Source organism: Mauremys mutica, chromosome 1 (genome assembly GCF_020497125.1).
Source record: "Mauremys mutica isolate MM-2020 ecotype Southern chromosome 1, ASM2049712v1, whole genome shotgun sequence".
Lineage (NCBI taxonomy): Eukaryota > Metazoa > Chordata > Testudines > Geoemydidae > Mauremys > Mauremys mutica.
Window position 1 is genome coordinate 7,251,598 of NC_059072.1, and position 21,160 is coordinate 7,272,757.

The following is a 21,160-nucleotide window of genomic DNA, read 5'->3' on the forward strand; positions in this document are numbered from 1 at the left end:
ACTAGGGGAAGGGTGAGCCTCCAGGCCCTTCCCTGCTGCTGGAGGCAGCATGGGGAAATGGGATGCTCTGCCCCCTCTAGATCTCAGCTCACATTGCGGGGCAGAGAGAGCGGCTCTGCCCCCCCCCCAAAGAAGTAGGGCCCTGTAGATACTGGTTCACACATGGGGGTGCCCAGCTCTCCCCAGGGCTGAGGGTTGCTGCTGCCCCAAGCCCCCCTCCCATTTGTGTGAGGTGCATTCCCATTTGGCACCCAGCTGTCGTCCTGAGAGATGTGGGTGTGAATGGGAGACATCACATACCTACCACCACCCCGCTCAGCCAGGACAAGAGTAACGCCTAGATACCCAAATTAGCGATCAGGATTATGCTGGGCCCTGAAGACACACGTAACAAAAAGATAGTCCCTGCCCCAAAGAGTTTGCAGTCTGAGTATAAGACAAGACAGTGGGTGGGTACCACAAAAGACAGGGACTGATCAGTGCTATAAACCGCGGCCACAACACACCAGCTTCATTGTTCGACTGTTGCTATTACAGGATTGCCAACTTCCACAATTTTATCATGACCCTAGTGATTTTGGGGGTGAAAACACGGCAAAGGGCGCCAACTCGTGAATTATTCAAAATGGCCCCCATCTCCTATAATTGTCAATGGGGCTGAGCTTCGAAGCCAGCAAGACGGCCGCTCTTTCCCTACAGTCTGTCCGCATGTGGAAGGAGGCTGCCCTTAATAAAGTTGGCTGCCACCTCCCACTGTTTGCAGTGAGATAGAAGCCGTGCCCACAGGCAGAATGGCTGCCACAGTATGGCCCAGAGGGCTGGATAGAACAAAGGGGCTGTGAGGAGCAGCAGAGACTAGGGTGACCAGAGGTCCCGATTTTATAGGGACAGTCCCGGTTTTGGGGGCTTTTTCTTATATAGGCTCCTGTTACCCCCCACCCCCGTCCCGATTTTTCACACTTGCTGTCTGGTCACCCCAGCAGAGACACTGTGAAGGGTGGATGAGGAGAATGAGGAGGAGCAGGGGGCAGATTTAGGGGTTGCAGATGAATGGGATGCAGGGAAAGGCTGAGAAGGGAGTTGCAGGCAGGTGGTGGGGGCAGCAGGAAGGCTGCAGGGAGTTCAGAGGAGTGGGAGGAGCAAAGGCACACGGGGGGCAGGAGGGAGGCTGAGTGGGGTGGAGAGAACCGTGATGGGGCAGGAGATGGAGGGGATTTAGAGGCAGCTCCCCAGCTTGGGGATGATGATGGAGATGGAAAAGGGAAGTCCTGTTCCGGCAGCCAGGGGAAGGCAGTGTTGCCTCCTCTCGCAAATGGATCATGTCACAGGATTTGGGTGCCTGCAGGAGAAACTGTTGCAGGCACCCAACATGAGAAACTCTGCTGATCTTATGATTTTCAGGGCTGGGCATGGGGGCAGAGCTCTGTGAGGGGACCTTGGGGCTAAGGACACAGACCTGCCCCGCCACTGAGCCTTGCCTTCACATACGGCCCTACAGCAGGGAGAGAGTCCTAGGGCAGCTGGAGGTTGGGAGATGGGACGTCAGGGAAGTAGCACTGCTGGGTCTCAGGTAGCGAGGTCCCAGGGTAGCGGGAGGCAGGGAAGTGCTGCTGCTGTATCTAAACAGAAGACAGTAGTAGGAAAAGGATGCCAGTTCCCCTGTCTTAGGGATGAGGCAGAAGTCTCCATCCGAGCAGCCAGGGAGAGGTGTGCATTTTGGGAGCATTAGAGGTTGACTTTTCAACCCAAAATTGCCTCTCACATATTGGCAGAAGAATAGACAGGAGTTAAAGTTAAAAGACAAACTAAAAATCTCATGATTTTTTCAATTTTGTGATTTTTTTGAGGGTCTGACTTGTGATTTTTGATCTCTTGAGGTTGGCAATGCTGCTATTAAAGCTAAGGCTATCACTAGTTTGCAACATATGCTGAGAGCCCTTCTTCAACTGCAGTTCTGTGTTTGGCTTTGGGACCAAAACATGTACTATGTTGTCCTCCTTAATCAAAATGAGTAAATAACTTGATATTAGCAGCTGTGAGTTTGGTTTTATTATATGAAGGTGGCCTACAAAATAAAAAATAGAGTTCCTCCCTCATTTTGCTGCAATATCATAGAATCAATATAATGTATTAAGAAGGCCAGAGAGGATTTTACATTTGCAATTCAGATCCTTTTTACCCTGGGTTTTTTATCCCGAGGAGGCTCGATGCCTGGAGATGTGCTAAGTGCATGTTCTTAGCATGCCTGTTCTCAGCTCCCAATGGTCAGTGTGGTGTACTGTGCCGTGCACCAAAAATGTCCAGCTGAATTATCAAGGAAGCAAAACCTGAGTAATTGAGAGTGGAAAGGAATATTTTCCAGATTGTTTAAAACTCTTTGTTCTGTGCTAGTGTTGCTTAGCACCTGTTTAACTTAAAGGCCTAACAAAATGGGGGGGAAAAATCCGTTTGTTAAGATTCAAAACACACACACACACGCACACTTCAGTTCAAGGCAAACAAAGCTTCCACTTCACTTCTCTCTCCTGTTTTGTCTGGAGAATCCTTGGAGGACATAGAGACGGTTGGATATTCCTGATACGTCTAACGTAAAAATAACAAGGAGTAAAAGGTTTTAATTAAAAGTCTTTCAGGGCTTCTTTATACTTCACAAATAAGCCCAAAGGGGCACAGACCCACTTATTTTTCCTTTGTAGGTGGGAGGAAACATGAAAACATGAATTACCATCCACTTCCTCTCTCTCACAGCAATGCACGGCTGTTTTGACGTAGTGAAAGCACTTCTTGAGCGGTAAGCAGGCTTCCTGTCCTCATTTTTTTGTGAAATTTAACCACCCACCCACACGCTCTCTTTCTCCCTTCCCTCCTCCCAGCCCACTCCCCCCTTCCATTTACAGCACACGGCTTGCTTGACTAAACAGACACCGAGAACATTGATGCCATTTAGAAATCCCAGCTGCACGTTTGTGAACCCTGAGAACCTATCAATTTCCTCTCACTTTTCACAGCTGATTATGTGATTTCAGATGTATTTACTCTCCGGGTTGCCTCAGAATTCACTGTGACATAGGCCCCAATTACAAAACCAGGCTGGGTCCTTGCGACAAGGAGAGAACCATCTGGGCTTTGTCCTCTGGGCTTGTCTGAGCCCAGCTACTGCATTTGCCTGCCCCAGTGAGACCCACTGTGCCACAATGCAGGGGTTCACCCTGAGATGAGGGCACCACCTTCTTTCTTGCTTTCCGCCAGGGGTAGCCGTATTTTCTGCCTGGGGCTCCACAGAGTCCTCGCCGTGGAGCGTCTGCTGGGAAGCTGCATTGAATCATTCTGGCCACACTTCCTTCCTGACTAGCGCTGCCCACTGTTGAAGCTGCACTTGGAAGAAGGGAGGCTGTCGCCATCTCCATCCACAGTCTTCCCAGTATCAAACTTCACACCCCTCCCAGCCCCACTAAACCCTGGTTTACAATTGGCATGGGGTGGATTTGACCCACTGTGTTGTCATTGGGCCAGATTCTCAGTTTTGACTCAGTCTTTACTCAGGTTGAATTCCCATTCACTCCAATGAGAGTTCTGCCTGAGTAGGGTCCTTGGGATTTGGCTCGCAATAATAATGATGTATGTCGCGCCATGTTTGGGGCAATTCATCCCTGTGCCAGCCCATGGCCTGTGCGCTACTTACCTCCCTCAGAAGTTCTATTCGGAGACTTTAAGTGTGATAAAGGTAATAAGGTAATACAGTCGAACCCATTTATCTCGACCTCGGTTAACTTGCCAATCCTATTAACTCGAGGTTTTACAAGTGGAACCGCCAAACTCCCTCTTTATCTTATGGGTTTCTCATCCGTTACGTCGATTTGCCCAACCCTAATATCTCGAGCCCGGCTCCCTGCGTCCCCAGCCGCCCGCTCCCTGGCTCTCCAGCCGCGCGGTTCCCCAGCCGCCCGCTCCCCGCGTCCCCAGCCGCCCGCCCGCCCCCGCATACCCGGTCCCTGCCCGTCCCCGCCCGCCCGGCCCCGCATACCCGGTCCCTGCCCGTCCCCGCCCAGCCCCGCATACCCGGTCCCTGCCCGTCCCCGCCCAGCCCCTGCCCGGCCCCGCATACCCGGTCCCTGCCCGTCCCCGCCCGGCCCCGCATACCCGGTCCCTGCCCATCCCCGCCAGCCCGGCCCCGCATACCCGGTCCCTGCCCGGCCCCGCCCGCCCGCCCCGCTTACCCGGTCCCCGCTTCGCCTGCCGCCCGGCCCGCTTACCGGGTCCCGCTTCTTTGGCTGCCCGGCTCCGGGTCCCCGTCCACGGCCGCCCGGCCCCGCTTCCCCGTCCTGCTTCGCTGGATCCAGCCACGTGCAGGCACCGCGGTAAGGGGGCAGGGAGGGGGTGTTGGAGAGAGGGCAGGGGAGTTCAGGGGTGGGGGGGTGGATAGGGGTTTATCTCGATCATCGGTTATCTGGACTATTTTTGGCAAACCCCTAGGCCGGCGACATAACAGGGTTCAACTGTAATTGGAGATATACCAATCTCTTAGAACTGGAAGGGACCTTGAAAGGTCATCCGAGTCCAGCCCCCTGCCTTCACTAGCAGGACCAATTTTTGCCCCAGATCCCTAAGTGGCCCCCTCAAGGATTGAAGTCACAACCCTGGGTTTAGCAGGCCAATGATGTAAGTGGCGCATAGACCTTCTGCCCCTCTTATGCCTGGGGGAGAAATTCACCTTGCGGGAATTGAGCCAAACGGCTCCCTGCCCCAAAGAGCTCAGGGTCACTCTAAAGGCACCTGCCAGCACCCAGTACGATACAACACAGGACAAAGAGAGAGGAGCATGTGATCATTTTAGCTGGAATGCCTCACGTCCAGATCTAAAGCCTTCCCGTCAAATACAGTGGGATACTCCAGCTGCTGTGCACTGCTCCAACAACACAAAGCGGCCCGGGAGCACACGTCTCAAGCATGTGTTTTATGATCTTTCCAAGGTGCCCATATGAACCTGACAGCAGGGACAAATGTGGAGTGACTCCCTTTATGGATGCGATACAGAACGGGCACATCGACATAGCCCAGCTGCTTCTAGAAAAGCATAAGGTATGGTGTCAAGAGACCCACACTGCCGTTTCTCCAGGTTCTGGATACAAAACGCCACCCACCAAAGAGAACAATATTAGCTCTTGTACTTGTATGGGGCCATATCTGGAGGACTTTACTCAGGCAAGCTCCCACTGAAGCTAACAGAAGGACTGAGTAAAAAGTGAGTGGTGTGGCTAATGATGGTGATTCCACTAAAGACCAGAATGTGTGCCCACGACTCCCACTGGTGAGCTGCTACCAAGTTAGCACCGGCTCAGTGGGGCTACTCATGAGTAGCAAGAAGGGACGTCACAGCCCGAGGATCAATACTTAGGCTCAGATTCCCCAAGGTGTGTAAGCGCCTAACAACCAATGATTTCAGTGGAAGCTAGGTGCCTGTGACTCTGGGCCTTAGAGCTTTACCTCTTCGGAATGATTTGTATAAATACTTGCTAGGTAACAGATCATCACAAACCCTCCTGTGACATAGGGATGCAAGTCTCATCCCCATTTTACAGATGGGGAAACTGAGGCACGGAGTAGGTAAAGCGACGTACTTGCCCAAAGCTACAGAAGGAGCTGGCCTCAAAGCCAAGATTAAAACCCAGGCATTCCTGGCTCTCTAGCCTATGCTTAGACCACACATGTAGAGTTTCTCCTGGCAGTAGATTTCTGAGGACCAGTAGATTTTCCTGCTGTGGCTGTGTAGGAAGTGAACTTTCCCTACCTATAACAGCTGTAGCTCCCAGTATTTCTTCCCAATGACCTCTGATTTCCTTCTAAAACAGAGGTGGGTAAAGTACAGCCCTTGGGCGACATCCAGCCCACGGGACCGTCCTGCCCGGCCCTTGAGCTCCCGGCCGGGGAGGTTAGCCTGCGGCCCCTCCCCTGCTGTCCTCCCTTCCCCCAGCCATGCCGCTGCGCGGGCTGCGCTCTGGGCAGCAGGGTTGTGCGCAGCAGCGTGTCTGGCTCCGGCCGGGTGGTGTGGCTGCCAGATATGCTGCTCTGAGCGGCATAGTAAGCGGGCCAGGGGGTTGAATAGGGCGGGGAGTTCCGGGGGGGCAGTCAGGGGATAGAGAGCAGGGGGCGGTTGGATAGGGCAGAGGTTCTGGAGGGGGGTCAGGGGACATGGAATGGGGGGGTGGTTGGAAAAGCATGGGAATCCCGGGGGGGCCTCTCAGGGGGCAGGGGTGTGGCTAGGGGGCGGGGCAGTCAGGGGACTGGCAGCAGGGGGGTTGGATAGGAGGTGGGGTCCCGGCGGGAGGTTAGGGGCGGGGGGGTCCCAGGACAGGGTGGTTAGGGGACAAGGAGCAGGGGGGTTTGGATGGGTTGGGAGTTCTGAGGGGAGCAGTCGGGGGTGGGAAGTGGGAGGGGTCGGATAGGGGGCAGGGGCCAGGCTGTTTGGGGAGCCTTCCCTACCCAGCCCTCCATACAGTTTTACAACCCCAATGTGGGCCTCAGGCCAAAAAGTTTGCCCACCCCTGTTCTAAAAGGCTCATAGGGCTGTTGTTAGATCCATTTGCATATTCAGAATAACAGACACTTCATTACTTATGTCCTGTTGTCAACATAGACTATGAAACCCTCAAAGAATATTAAAAAATCGAATTTATTTCTCAACGTTTGTGAGGTTGGTTTACATTCGCATTTCTCCCTGCATGGACAATGGGAAGAGACTGTTCGTTTTCTAGACAGTTTCATTTCTGGTCCTCGTGCACTAGCTTGGTGCTGCAGTGTTTGGTTGGCAAATGCTAAACAGGCAGTACTGCCAACTTCAAGTTCTCAAAAATCAAGCGTCAGGCCTTCAAAATCAGAAAATTGGCTTAAGAACCATCAGATTTGTTTTTAAAAAGTTGTCAGGAATTAGGGTTTGCAGCTGAGCCTGGGACCAGCTGGCTCTGCCTCCCTAGTGAGCAACTGAGGACTCGCAGCTGAAGCACAGGTGGCTTGCGGCAGAATCACTTGATTAGCCAGACAGCCCAAGTGGCCGGAAGAACCAAGAGATGGGCTCTTAAGCCCAGCAGCAGCGTTAGGCCAATGGCTGCTCAGTGCACACGCCTGCAAGTTGTGATTACTCCTGTGCCAGCCCTGCTCTAGTCCTTGACTCTGACTTCTAGTTCTTGACTGCCACTGCTCCCACCACTAGGCCTGACTGCTGCTGCTCCAGCCACTGGGCCTAACCACACACATCCTGGTCCATGACAGTATTAATGCATTTTGCATTCTTTTTATTTGCCTTCTGGTCTTCACAATTTTCTATGCTTACCATCAACGCTAAAAACATACTTGTGTTTTCAATGAAAGCTGTTCACCTGACTCCAGAAGCTGGGGTTTTAAGAAAAATACTAAATATAGGCACAACACTTGCTATAAAATTGTGCGACCTGGCAGCACCGAAAAGGGGAATGTTTACCTTAAACTGGTTCAACTGAAATTTAATGAAAAGAAATAATGGAACAGTATGATTATGATTAAGTATAACACACATGCCTGAAGGCCCGCATGAGAATTGGGGCTCCTTGTACAAACGCATTTGCAAATCCAAATGCGACTTGACGGTGTCCCTTTACATATTGGGACCAGATTCCATTGATTTGCTAGATGTTTATCAAAATGTCAGCATCCTGTGCAATGATGAGCTTGTTGTAGCTAGACTGCTGTGTTGCATGCGTTTGGAAAGACAATGGGCCTGTACTGGTTTTATAAAGGTGTAGCTTCATTGATGTCAATAAAGTTTCTCCTGATTTACACCAGTGGAAAGGAAAGGAGAACTGGGCCCAGAAGCCTTTGCTAATCATTTCCAAAGCTTGGTAAATGAGCTGATGCAACTGTACACACATAGGTTTTATACCAGCATTACGGAATCCTGCTGGACTAGGGTGAGTAATTTTTTTTTGCTGGCCGAGTAAAATATCATGTGTTTTCATTATTGTCATTGTCATGGCCGGACACGTCGTTTGTACACAAGTTGGCAATCGTTCATGGCAATTTGACAAAGCTGTTCATGGCTCCTTATTTCCCACCCGCTAGGCCTGTTATACAGCTGCAGATGCACTAGGTGCTCAGCCGTTGCACCAGGCGGCAGTCACGGCCCAGGACGAAGCCATCCGATTCCTTGTCTCCGATCTCGGTGCCAATGTCAATGAGAGAGCAACATCAGTCCAACTCACGGCGCTACATTACGCAGCCAAGGTCTGTCTCCTTTCGATTGCTCCCTGTGCAATGCGGCTGTAAGCTGACACCCCATCATCTCTCTTATGGCATATGTCAGCATGGTCTTTGCCCTGAGTGCCGTGAAGACTGGCTGTTAGCACCTTGCAGAATGGTACAACTTCTGCCCTGGACGGCGGAAGAAACCCCCCTTTGGGGAAGCTAGCCCCCTGGCCACCCCAAGCTGCCTCAGGCCGCCGGCCAGCCCGAACCCCGAGCTCCAGGCCACCGTCTGGAGCTGAATCCCCACTGGCTTCAGGGGAGAGGGGGAATGAGAGTGAGGCCTCAGGACAGAGCATGGGCGGGGCCACGGCCTTCAAAACCTTCTGCCCATGACTTCTGCCATATACAGGAGTTGCCCCACCAATCTGTTGTCTGCAGGGGTCTGTACTGATGTCTGCTAGCTGAAGGGAGCCAATGGGAGCAGTAGGTACCTAGCACCTGTTGCCGGCCCAAAAAGGCCTGAGGCAGCAAACAGTGGTTCGTTGCCCGGTGTGCGTCGCACTAATTATCACACCAGGGTGGAGAATGCAGAAAAAGTTTATTTGAGCTCAAGTAAGGTGCCAGGGAGATATTACAATCTCAGATCCTGCACACAGATGCAAGCTGTGTGTCTCTTCTTATACATGATTTCAGTTACACATCTCTATTACCCCCCACACTCCTCCCCTTACTACCCCCCCCCTTCCTCCTCCCATATAGTAGACACATTGTATAGCTAGCGTTTACATTAACAGGTTAAATCATTCTTGACAGCAAACAATCTATCTGCTAGTAACTTTTCAAGGCTGTTAGCCTGGTTCACTTCGGAATTTATTATCTTGTCTCCCTTCTTTATAAACTAAACACAAGTAATAAAAAGGGGCCTCTTTTTACTATCTCCTGCTGTCCGTGTTGTACTGATAAGAAGCAGTTACACATTCCATTCTCACTTCTAACTTGGGAATTCAACTAGAGTTTAACATAAAGGGACTCTTAGACCAGCATAAAATAACTTTGGTTCAATTCAGGCCTAGTACAGAAAGACTTCATTAATACTGTGGTTTTCCACCCTCCTGAATTACCTAGGAATATGCCTAATGGCACCAACAATTCCCCCCTTTGAGAATACTCAACAAACATTTGGTTGAGTTTTCTCATACTTTGAAGACAAAAAACAATTAAACTCTAGGGAGCTGGGGTATTCAGTCCCACATTCATCCTCCCTATGGACCCGGTAGGATTCGGTATGTGGAAGCCCACACCCACCCTAACCGGTCCTCATGCCTGGAAGGAGCATTGTGAATGTTCATACTTCCATCCAGAAAGTGTCCAAGTATGTCATCCCCCTGACCACAGATCAGATGGTTCCTGATAGTCTGTAAGGGCAGTGGGCCAAGTCTGGTGCTCAAGATCCATCTAAATATACCAGATCCCACTGCAATACCTTCCCAGTCTCAGTGATTCTCAATACCATCTCTGTCAGCAACTTCTGGGTCATAGAACTGAGGGTGGAAATGACATGTAACCCACCAACTCCAGCCTGTATTTGGGATAGCTGAGCTCTAAAAATAAGGCTAGTGGCCCCTTCTAGTTGGCCCAATTACTTATCATGTTCCCAGCTTGTAAGAATATTTCAAATGGCTGCTGTATTATTGGCCTGAGTCCACAGAGATCTGATCAATTCCCTCTTCTTGCAGAGGAAACAACCCAGGCTCTCTGTTGTGTTAATCGTATGGCAGCCCCTTGTGAGCAATACATGCTGAAGGATTTATCCAAACCACAGGGCGCAGCCTGTAGAATAAACCCCAAAATCTAATCAATACCACAGTCTCAAACAGGGGTCCCACAAATTTCCTCCTGCCAGTGTATAATTCTTGGTTTCTACACCAGGGTCAGTCCTTAATGTCCTTTATGGTCAGGAAATCCTGGATTCTGACACTGCACAACGCTGTTGGTGGTCAGCAGGGCTTAATAAGGGTCTTTCCAGCATAGAGCAAAAGCAGTCTTTCGTTGGTGGAGCTTTACATCGATCCAGTTTCCTGGTTCCAAGGGTGGCAGGACTCCTAGGGTCTTTGTGTAGTGCATCTTTACCTGTGAAAAAAGAAACCTAACACATTGCATTAGTGCCTGTCAGCGATTTGCAGACTTTACAGCTGTGTGGGCACATTTAAGCCTCCCTTGTCTTGGTTGTTAGCTAAGTCTTAGCTGAGAGCAGTGTCCTGAAATGGGGCTAATGCCCTATTTTTAAACTCAGCATGTTAGATATTTTTCCTCAGTTAACTCGTCCTTCTTCCTTTGTCCTGTTTGGCTTCTTTTAACCTACAAAAGAAACTTAGTCTTCACTTATACATCTTTTTCTAACAATGAACACATATACATTGCCTTTATACAGTACATTAGTCTTATTATTTAAAGTTTGTCACATCTATCCTTTCACTAAAATAACTTTTTCCAGAGCTTTGGGACAACAAGTTAGGACAAGCACACCCACTTTGATGAGTTTATTTCATAGAGCCTCTAGTCCAATAGTTTCCCACCATCCCCAGCCCTCTGGCTAGAAATCTGAGATAGCCAGAAGGATCCCATGTACAATATGGGGAGTGGGTTAACTTTCCATGTCCTTGCTTCCAAAAACTATTAGTATGCAAGTTTTATTAACAATTTTCAATTAAAAGATTTGGCCAATAAAGTTTCTCTTTCTCTTACTTAAGGAGATGTATTAGACTTTAGTATACCATATTTTTCCCAATTTATCCAAGCACTTTGTATTCCAAGTTGAACAAAACAAGTATCTGTATTCCAATCCAGACCATCCCATAAACAAAATAATTTTGGCCACCAGACAGACACCACAAGACAGAACATAAAACATAAAACATAATTTTTACTGTGCCATCAAAGGCATGGTATGTTGAATGCTGTTCAGCTAGCATCAGTTTTCTCTGATTATCTGAAAGACAAAAACAGAAGTCTACCCTTTCTGGGTAGTCAATCATCACTGAAAATATACAAATACCTTAGTTGATTTCAGGCAAAACAGGGGAATTACCCCATATTTTCATATATATGTTTCATAGGCAGCTTTGGTCTCAGTGACTTCTACTTTATCAGTTAGATAACTTGCATCAATACAGATGCTTCCTGACTTGCTTTGTACTTTTAACTCCTGCTTTTAAACACTGAAAGAAAACATCATCACTTATAGTGCCTTTAGAACCTAATAAGATTTCAATTACATAGCACTATATAAACATTTTTTAGATAATTCAACTAAATGGGTCATAACCAAATGATTGCAATCTAATAATTTCTTTGCCTGAATTTATTTACAAACATTTCCAAAACACCAAGAATTTGTCTCTTTAGCATTTTTACAAAGTTCAACTGCTGTTCCCTCCAGCAACTACGGAGTTAACTTTTCACACTGCCTTAAAATCACTCACTTGTTTTCTTCAACAACCATTTTTCTCAACTTAAATCACTATTACAAGTATCCTCCTGGATATTTGAAATCCCCATGTTTATACCTATTTACTCCTTTCTTCCACTAGACCCTCAAAAGTTTCCAACCCGTTTTCCAATCTCTCCGTCTGTTGTTTGCCTGCCTGGGCCCGATCCTTCTTTTCTAGCTGAACCATTCTTTCCCTAGACACCAATTTGCTCCACTGCCAGTTTTAACTAAGGGGGGGGTTGGCTTCTCAACTAGCCCCCACCCTTCTGGTCTTTTTCCCTAAAACATTTTAACTCACAAGACTACCTAAGTCTTCCCTTGTGAGGCTTGCCACCTGGGCAAAACACATGGCCCACTGGTGTTTAATTATTTAATCTCCCCTTGTAGCAAACACACTACTATTACGGTGTATGCTGAGCACAAATAGTTAAATTTTGGCAAGTCCCTGAAGGACTGGTACTTGCTTAACCAGGGCTTCCTTTTCTAACTGGAAATCCTGTCTCAAAGCCTGCAACTTGCCCTGGGTGCAGGTTTGAGTTGCTGTCTGGGTCATGATCTATGCTCTTAATTGCTCAATTCTAGTTATCAAGTACATATTTGTTCTTTTTCTCCAACTACTCTATTGCCCAGTCCTGCTGCAACTGGGGGTAGAACCCCTTTCTAGTTCTCAGACTTACTGCAGCTGAGAGTAGGTTCACCTTTAATCATGCAATCCTCAACATATAACACCAACAGTTCCAAACAAAAGAAAACACAACATAACAAAGGTAAAACAAATAGATGGTGTAAATTCTATAGGGCTCCCCCATTCTCAATTACTCACCAAACTGTAACAAATCTGTTACCAATTTATCTACTGCAGGACGTTGGGGGAGGACAAAACACACCATATAACCAAACCCCAAAGCTTCCCCAAGCCTTAAGCCACTTTAATACTCACACATATCCAGACTGACCACGTCTGTATATAACATTCAGAAAAGGGGAATAGGTGGACGGGAGATTATTCTGTATACAGCTTATCCAGTATTTCCAACATGCTTCCACTCTTGGGAGAGCTGTTCTTTTACACCCTGGAATCTCCTGCAGTGTCTCTTTCAGAGATCCCAGTTCAGGTCACCAAGCCATACCAGCTCTGGGATTGCAAAGACTGTTAAATCTCACTGAACAGTTAAGCTTTGCAAATGCAATCTCAGTTCTGTAACTTAGATTACCTTTAATTTACCTCTGTCTATATTTTCCCACAGCCAGCTGGGGCTAAAAATTTTTCTTTATACTTAACATAGTCTGACCTAACACGCAGAGCAGCTCTCTCTTTATCTCTGGCCTTAGCAGAGTTTCAAATTAACCCATTCCTAGACGAATTGCTCACACCGTGTCAGAGGCTTTTCCTTTGGTAATTAAAAGCTCCTCTGAGATATATGATCTTATCTAGATTGAAGGTACCTTCTAATGGACATTGTTTAGATGGATTTTTACGCGTGTAAAGATTCCAATTCTCTAAATACCTGCAGGTTTCAGGACCATAATGTACGTACATGTACTATGCTGGGGTACCCTTAGGGGGTGAGGTAGAACGTTTAGACTGTCCCTTCCCCCCTTTTCCACTTACACACACAAAGAGGGGGGCCCTGTCCGCGCTAGCGGCTCATAAACTAAGAATCTCTCCCTACAGGACACTCACACAGGAGAGATTAACGAGGATGACTGACTCTTCTACATCTCCTTTCAGCAAAGAGCGTCGGCTAGTCTCTGGGAGACACAACGCCGTATACTCTAATTGCATTCAATGAGATGATCAGACTGTCAGTAGCCCACACGGAAAGGAAGGGGGGGGAGGGAAGATAGGTTCACACATTCCTAGACCCAGGCAGCTTCCTCGCCGGACGATGCCAGGCTGAGTCAGCCCACCGTGGGTCGGATCTCCTAAAGATCCACTAGTTACTGGGCTTGCGTTAGACTACTCCTGATCATTAGCATTTGCTTCACAGGTTAATCTGGGCGTCTTCCAGTAATGGGGGGGGGTGCACACACACACACACACACACACACCCCCCAAAGCCATTATTTCCTATTACCACGATGCATCTTATCTTGCTGCACAGTCAATAAATTCAGATGGCATGAGCCCAACAGAGACAGACATCCCCAGGGACAGTTCTCCTCCCAGTGCAGCTCTGGGGCATATGATGGGGGATTTTTACAAGAGCTCTTTATACAAACAGTTTCAAAAGCTACCCATTTGCTAACAAAACAAAAGTAATTGAAGGATCATGTTGTAATTAAGTGATCCTTCTGGTGGCCACCTTTCCTGGCTCTCTAGTTGATATTGAGGCCAGTCAACTGTACAGAACCTTTTTAGTTTACCCTTAATCATTGGATCCAAACCAAACACTTTCCAATTTGCTAGAATGCATTCTGGGGGCATACACCGTGCCCTGCCTGTACTCTATCCCTGCCCCATACCTATGGGAAGACACTGGGCGTCCCCAGGTCTTAACAGGCAAACAAAAGGTTAACAGCACTGAACTGTTCCTACCTTTTCCACAGGACCGGTTCCTCACCGTCGCCCGCAGCTGCTTCTCCACTATCTGAGTGCGTTGCACCGTTGTGCCTTCCAAGGTCGGTCTGACACGTCCCTGCCGAGGCCCCCGGTAAAAGCACCGGTGCGCGCTGGCATCGGCTGTGACTGTCGTCCACCGGCCATTGGAGGAGTCCGGGCAAGGCATAATTTTGCCTCGAGCCCACCCAGGGACGCCAAGACTGTTGCCGGCCCAAAAAGGCCTGAGGCAGCAAACAGTGGTTCGTTGCCCGGTGTGCGTCGCACTAATTATCACACCAGGGTGGAGAATGCAGAAAAAGTTTATTTGAGCTCAAGTAAGGTGCCAGGGAGATATTACAATCTCAGATCCTGCACACAGATGCAAGCTGTGTGTCTCTTCTTATACATGATTTCAGTTACACATCTCTATTACCCCCCACACTCCTCCCCTTACTACCCCCCCCCTTCCTCCTCCCATATAGTAGACACATTGTATAGCTAGCGTTTACATTAACAGGTTAAATCATTCTTGACAGCAAACAATCTATCTGCTAGTAACTTTTCAAGGCTGTTAGCCTGGTTCACTTCGGAATTTATTATCTTGTCTCCCTTCTTTATAAACTAAACACAAGTAATAAAAGGGGCCTCTTTTTACTATCTCCTGCTGTCCGTGTTGTACTGATAAGAAGCAGTTACACATTCCATTCTCACTTCTAACTTGGGAATTCAACTAGAGTTTAACATAAAGGGACTCTTAGACCAGCATAAAATAACTTTGGTTCAATTCAGGCCTAGTACAGAAAGACTTCATTAATACTGTGGTTTTCCACCCTCCTGAATTACCTAGGAATATGCCTAATGGCACCAACACACCTCTCAAGAGCAGGAGTCAGCAGGGCTGACCTTTGGCATGTATGTTTGCTTGAGGTTCCCCTTGGTCGTAGACTGATTCAGCAGCTTAATTTGCCAACTCACCAGTAGTTGGAGTGGAGGTGGAAGTAACCCAGGGTTTGAATTTCCTCCTTATCCTCTTCCTGCCTCCCTAGCAGTTTGGGACTCTGCACTAGCAAGTTATTAGTGCAACTATCAATTTCAGACCGTAGCACGGTACCCTACTGAAACAGCCAATGCAGTGGTGAGAGGGGAAGCCCTTTATGCTAATAGGTTGGGTTGGATTCTGGCCAGACCCTGGGCAGGTGAACAAGGTCTGAGAGGGGACGAGGAGCTTCCCACACTCCCATTTGTGCCCCTTGCACAGGGGCTGTCTTGAATTCCAATAAAGGACTAGAATGTCCTCTCCTTCCTACTACACCTCTGTGCCCCTAGGGGATGAAAAGGGGGAAGGAGGGCCGGGTTGTGGATGGGCTATGGCTCTTTGCCCAGCCTCCCTGCATCGACCAGCAGTGCTGGCTGAACACAGAGGATTGGTCATACGGTACTAAGAGTGGTGGCATTGTTGCTTCACCAGTGTGTTCTACCCAGGAGCCTGGAGGCTGTCGTCTGGAAGCCCTCCTGGGGGCTCAGGAAGTACAGCCCTGCTGCATCCCTTCTATTATTGTGTGTGTTTGCAGCAGCCCCCAGGATGTGCTGAGTGCTTTCTAGCCACACAAAGAGGGATGGTTCCTGCCTGGAGGAGCTCATGGTCTCAGGAACTCGAGCATGCAGCTTTGAGGGCACAATCTAGATACTTTATCCTTCATTTACAAATGCAACAATGGCACTTACCGAGAGGAGTAACATTATTCTCCTCTATCCCATCCCATCGCATCCATGGCAGGAGGTCTTTCTCACAGCTTATCTGCCTTATTCACTGAGAAATTCTGTTGAAAGCCCTCTTGGCTGCCAGCATGTGTTTGTGGGGGGCGAATGTAAATGTGCTTTGGAAAAGATCCCAGCTCTGCCATGGCAAACAGCTACACCGTCTGATCTGCAAAAACATTTGACGGTTTTTTCTTCCTCTCTGAGAATCAGTGTCTCTTGCACTGTGCAGCATAATTTGCTTTAGGGCTGTTGGGTTTTTTTGCATTTATAAATACATTAAAATCAAATTATGCTTTCAACTCAATTTGCTGCTAAGACCGTTGTAGCTAAGCCATCTGCTAGCTCACGACTTTTATTGCTGTCAGTGTGTGCATGCAGTAATGCACTGGGTGCTGTGAACCGGGGGAATAGAAAGGGATGGGGAGGTGCAAATACAGGCTATCCACATTCATGCTGCAGAACGAAGCCTAATTAACAGGGGTGAGGAAGAAACAGCCAAATCAGATGCATTATTTAGGGGAAATGCGAGGGTTACATTTTCTTCTGAAGCATCCAAAATTGGCTACAGCCAGAGAGAAGATCCAGGACTCAATGGATCATTAGTCCATGTCACTGAGGCAATCTCTCTGTGTTCTTCTAAGATTCTACAAATCTCATAGAAATCCTTTGGAAAATGCCAGTGCCCTATGGGCTAATGCAAATAGATAGCAAATCCAGCTCAGCTGGAAGCTATTAATAAGACATAGGTCTCTGATCTAAAACGCACACATGCAATGGTGGCAATCGTAGACTTCTGTAGTAATCAGACCAGATTTTTAGTATGGGAGAAAACAGTTTCCTAATGAAGCCTAATCCTTTTAACAAATCATCAGCTGCCAATGTTTGTATTGTTAACAGTAAATCGGGATTCTAGGGCTGACTGGCCAGCAGATGATAAAAGCAATTTGATTCAGGCCTGGTCTACAGTTCAAATTTAGGCTGACATAGCTATGGCACTAAGGGGTATGAAAAATCCATAGACCTGAGCACCATAGCAATGCCGCCCTGACCCCCAGTGTAAACACAGCTAGGTTGATGGAAGAAGGATACTGTATATCTAGCTACCATTGCTCATGGAGGTAGTGTTCCTACAGCGACAGAAAAACCCTGTCTGTCACCATAGGCTGTGGTCTGTACTATGGGGCTGTGCAGCTGTAGTTAGGGTAGAGTGTCCAGACAGCAAATGTGAAAAATCAGGACAGAGGGTGGGGGGTAATAGGAGCCTATATACAGTGATGAGCTGCCAAATTTTTAACAACGGGTTCCCTCCTCCCTCCAAAATTTTAACAACGGGTTCCCTCCTTCCCCCCCCTCCGTGGGGGGGGGTCGTGCCCCATCCAACCCCTCATGTTCCTTAACACACACACTCCGAGACCCCTGACCCATCCCCCCCTTCCCTGTCCGCTGACTGCCCCTTGCCGCCCCACCCAACCCCTCCTCTCATTCTCAATGGCCCCCCAGAACCCCTACCCCATACAACTACCCCTTCTCTCTGTCCCTGAGTGCCCCCACCACCTCATCCAACCCTGCTCTTTCCTGACTGCTTCCCGGGACCCTTGCCCCCATTCAATCCCCCTGTTCCCTGCCCTCTGACTGCCCTGACCCCTATCCACCCCCCCACAACCCACCCCCTCCCTGCCCCCTTACCACACTGCCTGGGGACCAGGTCCACTCTGCCAGGACCACGACCGGCGCCGCGGGGCCCGACTCCCCGGGCCGGGCCGGCACCGGGGCCCAGCCACGGGGCCCGACTCCCCGGGCCGGGCCGGCACCGGGGCCCGACTCCCCGGGCCGGGACGGCACCGGGGCCCGACTCGCCGGGCCGCGCGGCCCGACTCCCCGGGCCGGCACCGGGGCCCGGCCGCGCGGCCCGATTCCCCGGGCCGGCACGGGGGCCCGGCCGCTCGGTGGCAGCCGTGGGGCCCGACTCCCCGGGCCGGCGCTGGGCTGGAGGGAGCCGCGGTCTGGGACCGGGAGCTGCTGAGCCAGCCGCACCTCCCCTCCCCCTCCGCGCCCCAGCTTACCTGCTGGCTGCCTCCATGCTGCTTGTTCAGGCTTCCCGCGAACATCTGATTCGCGGGAAGCAGGGGAGGGGGAGGAGAAGGGGGCGGAGCAGGAGAGGAGTGGGCGGGAACTTTTGTTAAATTTAGCAGCCCTTAACAAGCGGTTCTAAAATGGCTGCTAAAATTTAACAACGGGTTCCCGCGAACCCGTGCGAACCCGCTGCAGCTCACCCCTGCCTATATAGGAAAAAGACCCAAAAATCGGGACTGTCCCTATAAAATCGGGACATCTGGTCACCCTAAGTTATCTATAGCTCTCCACAGGTTTGCCAGTTTGCTTATGGTGGTGCTCATTGGCCATATAGCGAGCTCTTCTAAACATTGCTTTACAGAGGAATTTTTCTATTCCCACTCCTGTAGGTTATATTAGGCTCACAAGTGAAAGATGTAAAGGGCTGGTTCTACTTAACAATCATGCAACAGACGTGTTTGTGCTTAAAAATGCAGGAAGGACATACAAGTACCGTCCAAACGCTGTTGTCCCTCGGCGCTGATCTACATGCTAAAGATGGGAAAAGTCGATCTGGTAAGGCCCTCTGGTCGGTTGGGTGGTTGTTGTTTCTAGAGCATCAATACTGCAGAGGGCAATTTGAAAACAGGTAAGAAGACAGGATCCCTGCCCCTGAAAGATCACAGCACAGTGTGTTTAATGCCTAATCTGCAACCAGTGCCAGACGTATGACTTGTAAATGAATAGTAAGTGGAATTTGGATGCAAAGCTAGTCACCGTAGTAATTGCATTGAGTTGGCAATGTCATGATCTGTGCACAATAATAAATGAGTCACCCTTCGGATTAGTGTTTCTAAAAATGAAATGGTTTTCAACGCAGCCAAAACTGGCAACTCACGGCTTCTCCAGAGTGATCGGGTTGGACTAAATACTTGTCTTTAGAATCATCATGAACAGTCCCCTACTCAGCCAGTCAATCAGTCAGTCTCTTGCTTTCTCCCACAGACGCTCTCTCTCCCAGGCTACACATAGATCAGGTGTGTTCAGACTCTGTTACACTCACCCGCCCCGGTTACAGTGCAAGCGGTTCTGGTCACTGTACAGCAGCATTTTTTCCTCCATGACCTTGAGTCAGCCACTCTTGTTCATCCACTCCTTGATGCCGTACTGTATTAGTATCGGCACGTACTGGCTTAATCTGGACCTCAGTCCCACACTGCCTCAGCTGGTTGTGCTAGTGACAGAGGATTGTGGGTGTCTGTCATGTATTTTGGGGTATCCTCCTGTACAGAGAGCTGTGAGGTGCTGAGTGTCTCTTGCAAGATGCTGAACATCCTCAACTCCCAGTTGATTTGAGAGCAAGTGGAAGGCTCTTGGCACTCTGAGAAGGCCCTTGGCATCTAGCAGGATTGGGCCAAGAAAGGAGCCAGGCAGACTGGCTAACCTAGCTATCCAGACAAAGTGCAGACAGTACTTCCTACCAGTACAACAGCCATGCTAGAACCCAGTTGCAGCCTGGTCAACACGCTGCAGGTTTGCTACTCTGCAGGACTGACACATGGTCAGAGCTGTCCCTTTGGGTATGGCGAATCGGGGTGACTGCTCCGGGCCCTGTGCTTTGCGCCCTGCACTTCAGTGTGCATGGGGGGGGCGGTAGGCCAACCCGAGGAGTGGGGTTAGAGGTTCGGGGGGTTAATTGGGGGCCTGGTGCCGGCAGCAGGGATCAGGCCCACACTCACCAGCAGGAAGTGCGCCTTGTATTTATTTTTCTTGTTCGGTCGCTGTTGCACCAGCTGCCAGTGTCCTAACGCCAGTGCTAGGCTGCCCCCATCCATTGCCTTTCCACCCTGGAGCCCTCTCTTTTCCGGGACCCCCCCCAGCACAGGGGGCCTCCTCACCCCTAGCACAGGTGCCACCCTATGACTGTCCATCGTTCCTTGTCACCCAGCACTGGTGTCCACTCCCCACACCAGATTTCACCTGTATGAAAAATGTTCAGGAGGGCCCATACAGGCGGATTTGTCCCAGGCCCCACAAACCCCTCCCCCCCACACACGTTACGTTGTATGGTTAGGGCCTGTGTCCATGAAATCAGTGGAGCATCTAGCCATCAGTGTACACCGAAGCTGATCCTGTGTGTTCCATTCCAGCCCCACACACAGGACAAATCTGTTCTTTCCTTGCCAGGACTCTCAGGGCCACATTCTGTAGGTTGCTGGGGCCAGTCTCCTGTTAAAGTGGCAGCCATTGATGGAAGGATCTTGGAGTGTCATTCTTGCTAGTGATATTGTACAGTGATTAGGCGGATGGTGCTTTATTTGAATGGGCAGCTCCTTACTGCGCAAAACAAACGGAAACATTCTTACTTCATTTCCCACCGCGGTTGTCTGCCTCCATAATGGACACAGCAGTGCAGTTTCAAGGCCCACCGCTGCAGAGTGCAGGGCGCTGATTGCATGGGATAATTGAAAAAGGAATTAAAGTCATTGTTCACTTGTGGCCAGTTTTTCCTGAATTAATTCCCTTTCCGGGGAGTCTGACATTTGCGTTGCATGTGAAATACAAATCCCTGTTTGCGGATTTCATTTCCATGTCACTGTCCTGTCTCCTTACAGCCCTGCACATGGCCTGTGCGGGCCAGCACGCAGCCTGTGCGTGGCTTCTCCTGCAGGCTGGATTGCAGGACTCCCTGGACGACACTGGAACATTTGCACGGCAGCTTGCCAAGAAACCGGACGTCCTACAGCTTTTCAAGGGAATAAATGTTAGCACATGAAACTGACGGAGGAGAGAATAAAAGTTTGTTTTCAGCATCACTGTTTTGTGTCGTGCCAGATAGAACTATTCGCAAAGGGCCAATCCTGAGGGCCTGACTCAGGCAAAGACAATGGGAGTTGTGCTGAGTAAGGGCTGAGTGCAAGAACTCATTGGAAATATATTAGGAATAAAGCTACATCCGAATGGCTCATATTAAATAGATTTTGACCCAAGGGTATAATGGGGATAATACACTCCACAGGATGGGACTTACAGACACTTGTATAGTGCTCCATCATCATAGGATCTCTGCCAATCCCCGCACCAGCTATTTGGTTGCTGGG

At 49.4% G+C, this 21,160-nt stretch overlaps 1 protein-coding gene across 4 annotated transcripts in view; it reads left to right on the forward strand.

The window, feature by feature from the left end:
- ANKRD16 (ankyrin repeat domain 16) overlaps nt 1–20,864 on the forward strand; it is a 31,321-nt gene extending 10,457 nt beyond the window's left edge. For 3 of the 4 annotated variants that reach the window (XM_045028551.1, XM_045028535.1, XM_045028543.1), the window contains exons 4-8: nt 2,749–2,791; nt 4,971–5,079; nt 8,092–8,253; nt 18,557–18,635; nt 20,675–20,864. In XM_045028551.1, the coding sequence (XP_044884486.1) occupies nt 2,749–2,791; nt 4,971–5,079; nt 8,092–8,253; nt 18,557–18,635; nt 20,675–20,835 (554 nt within the window). In that variant the 3' untranslated portion in view covers nt 20,836–20,864. The other variant, XM_045028561.1, reaches the window with a different exon arrangement.
- Nucleotides 20,865–21,160: the final 296 nt, after the last annotated feature.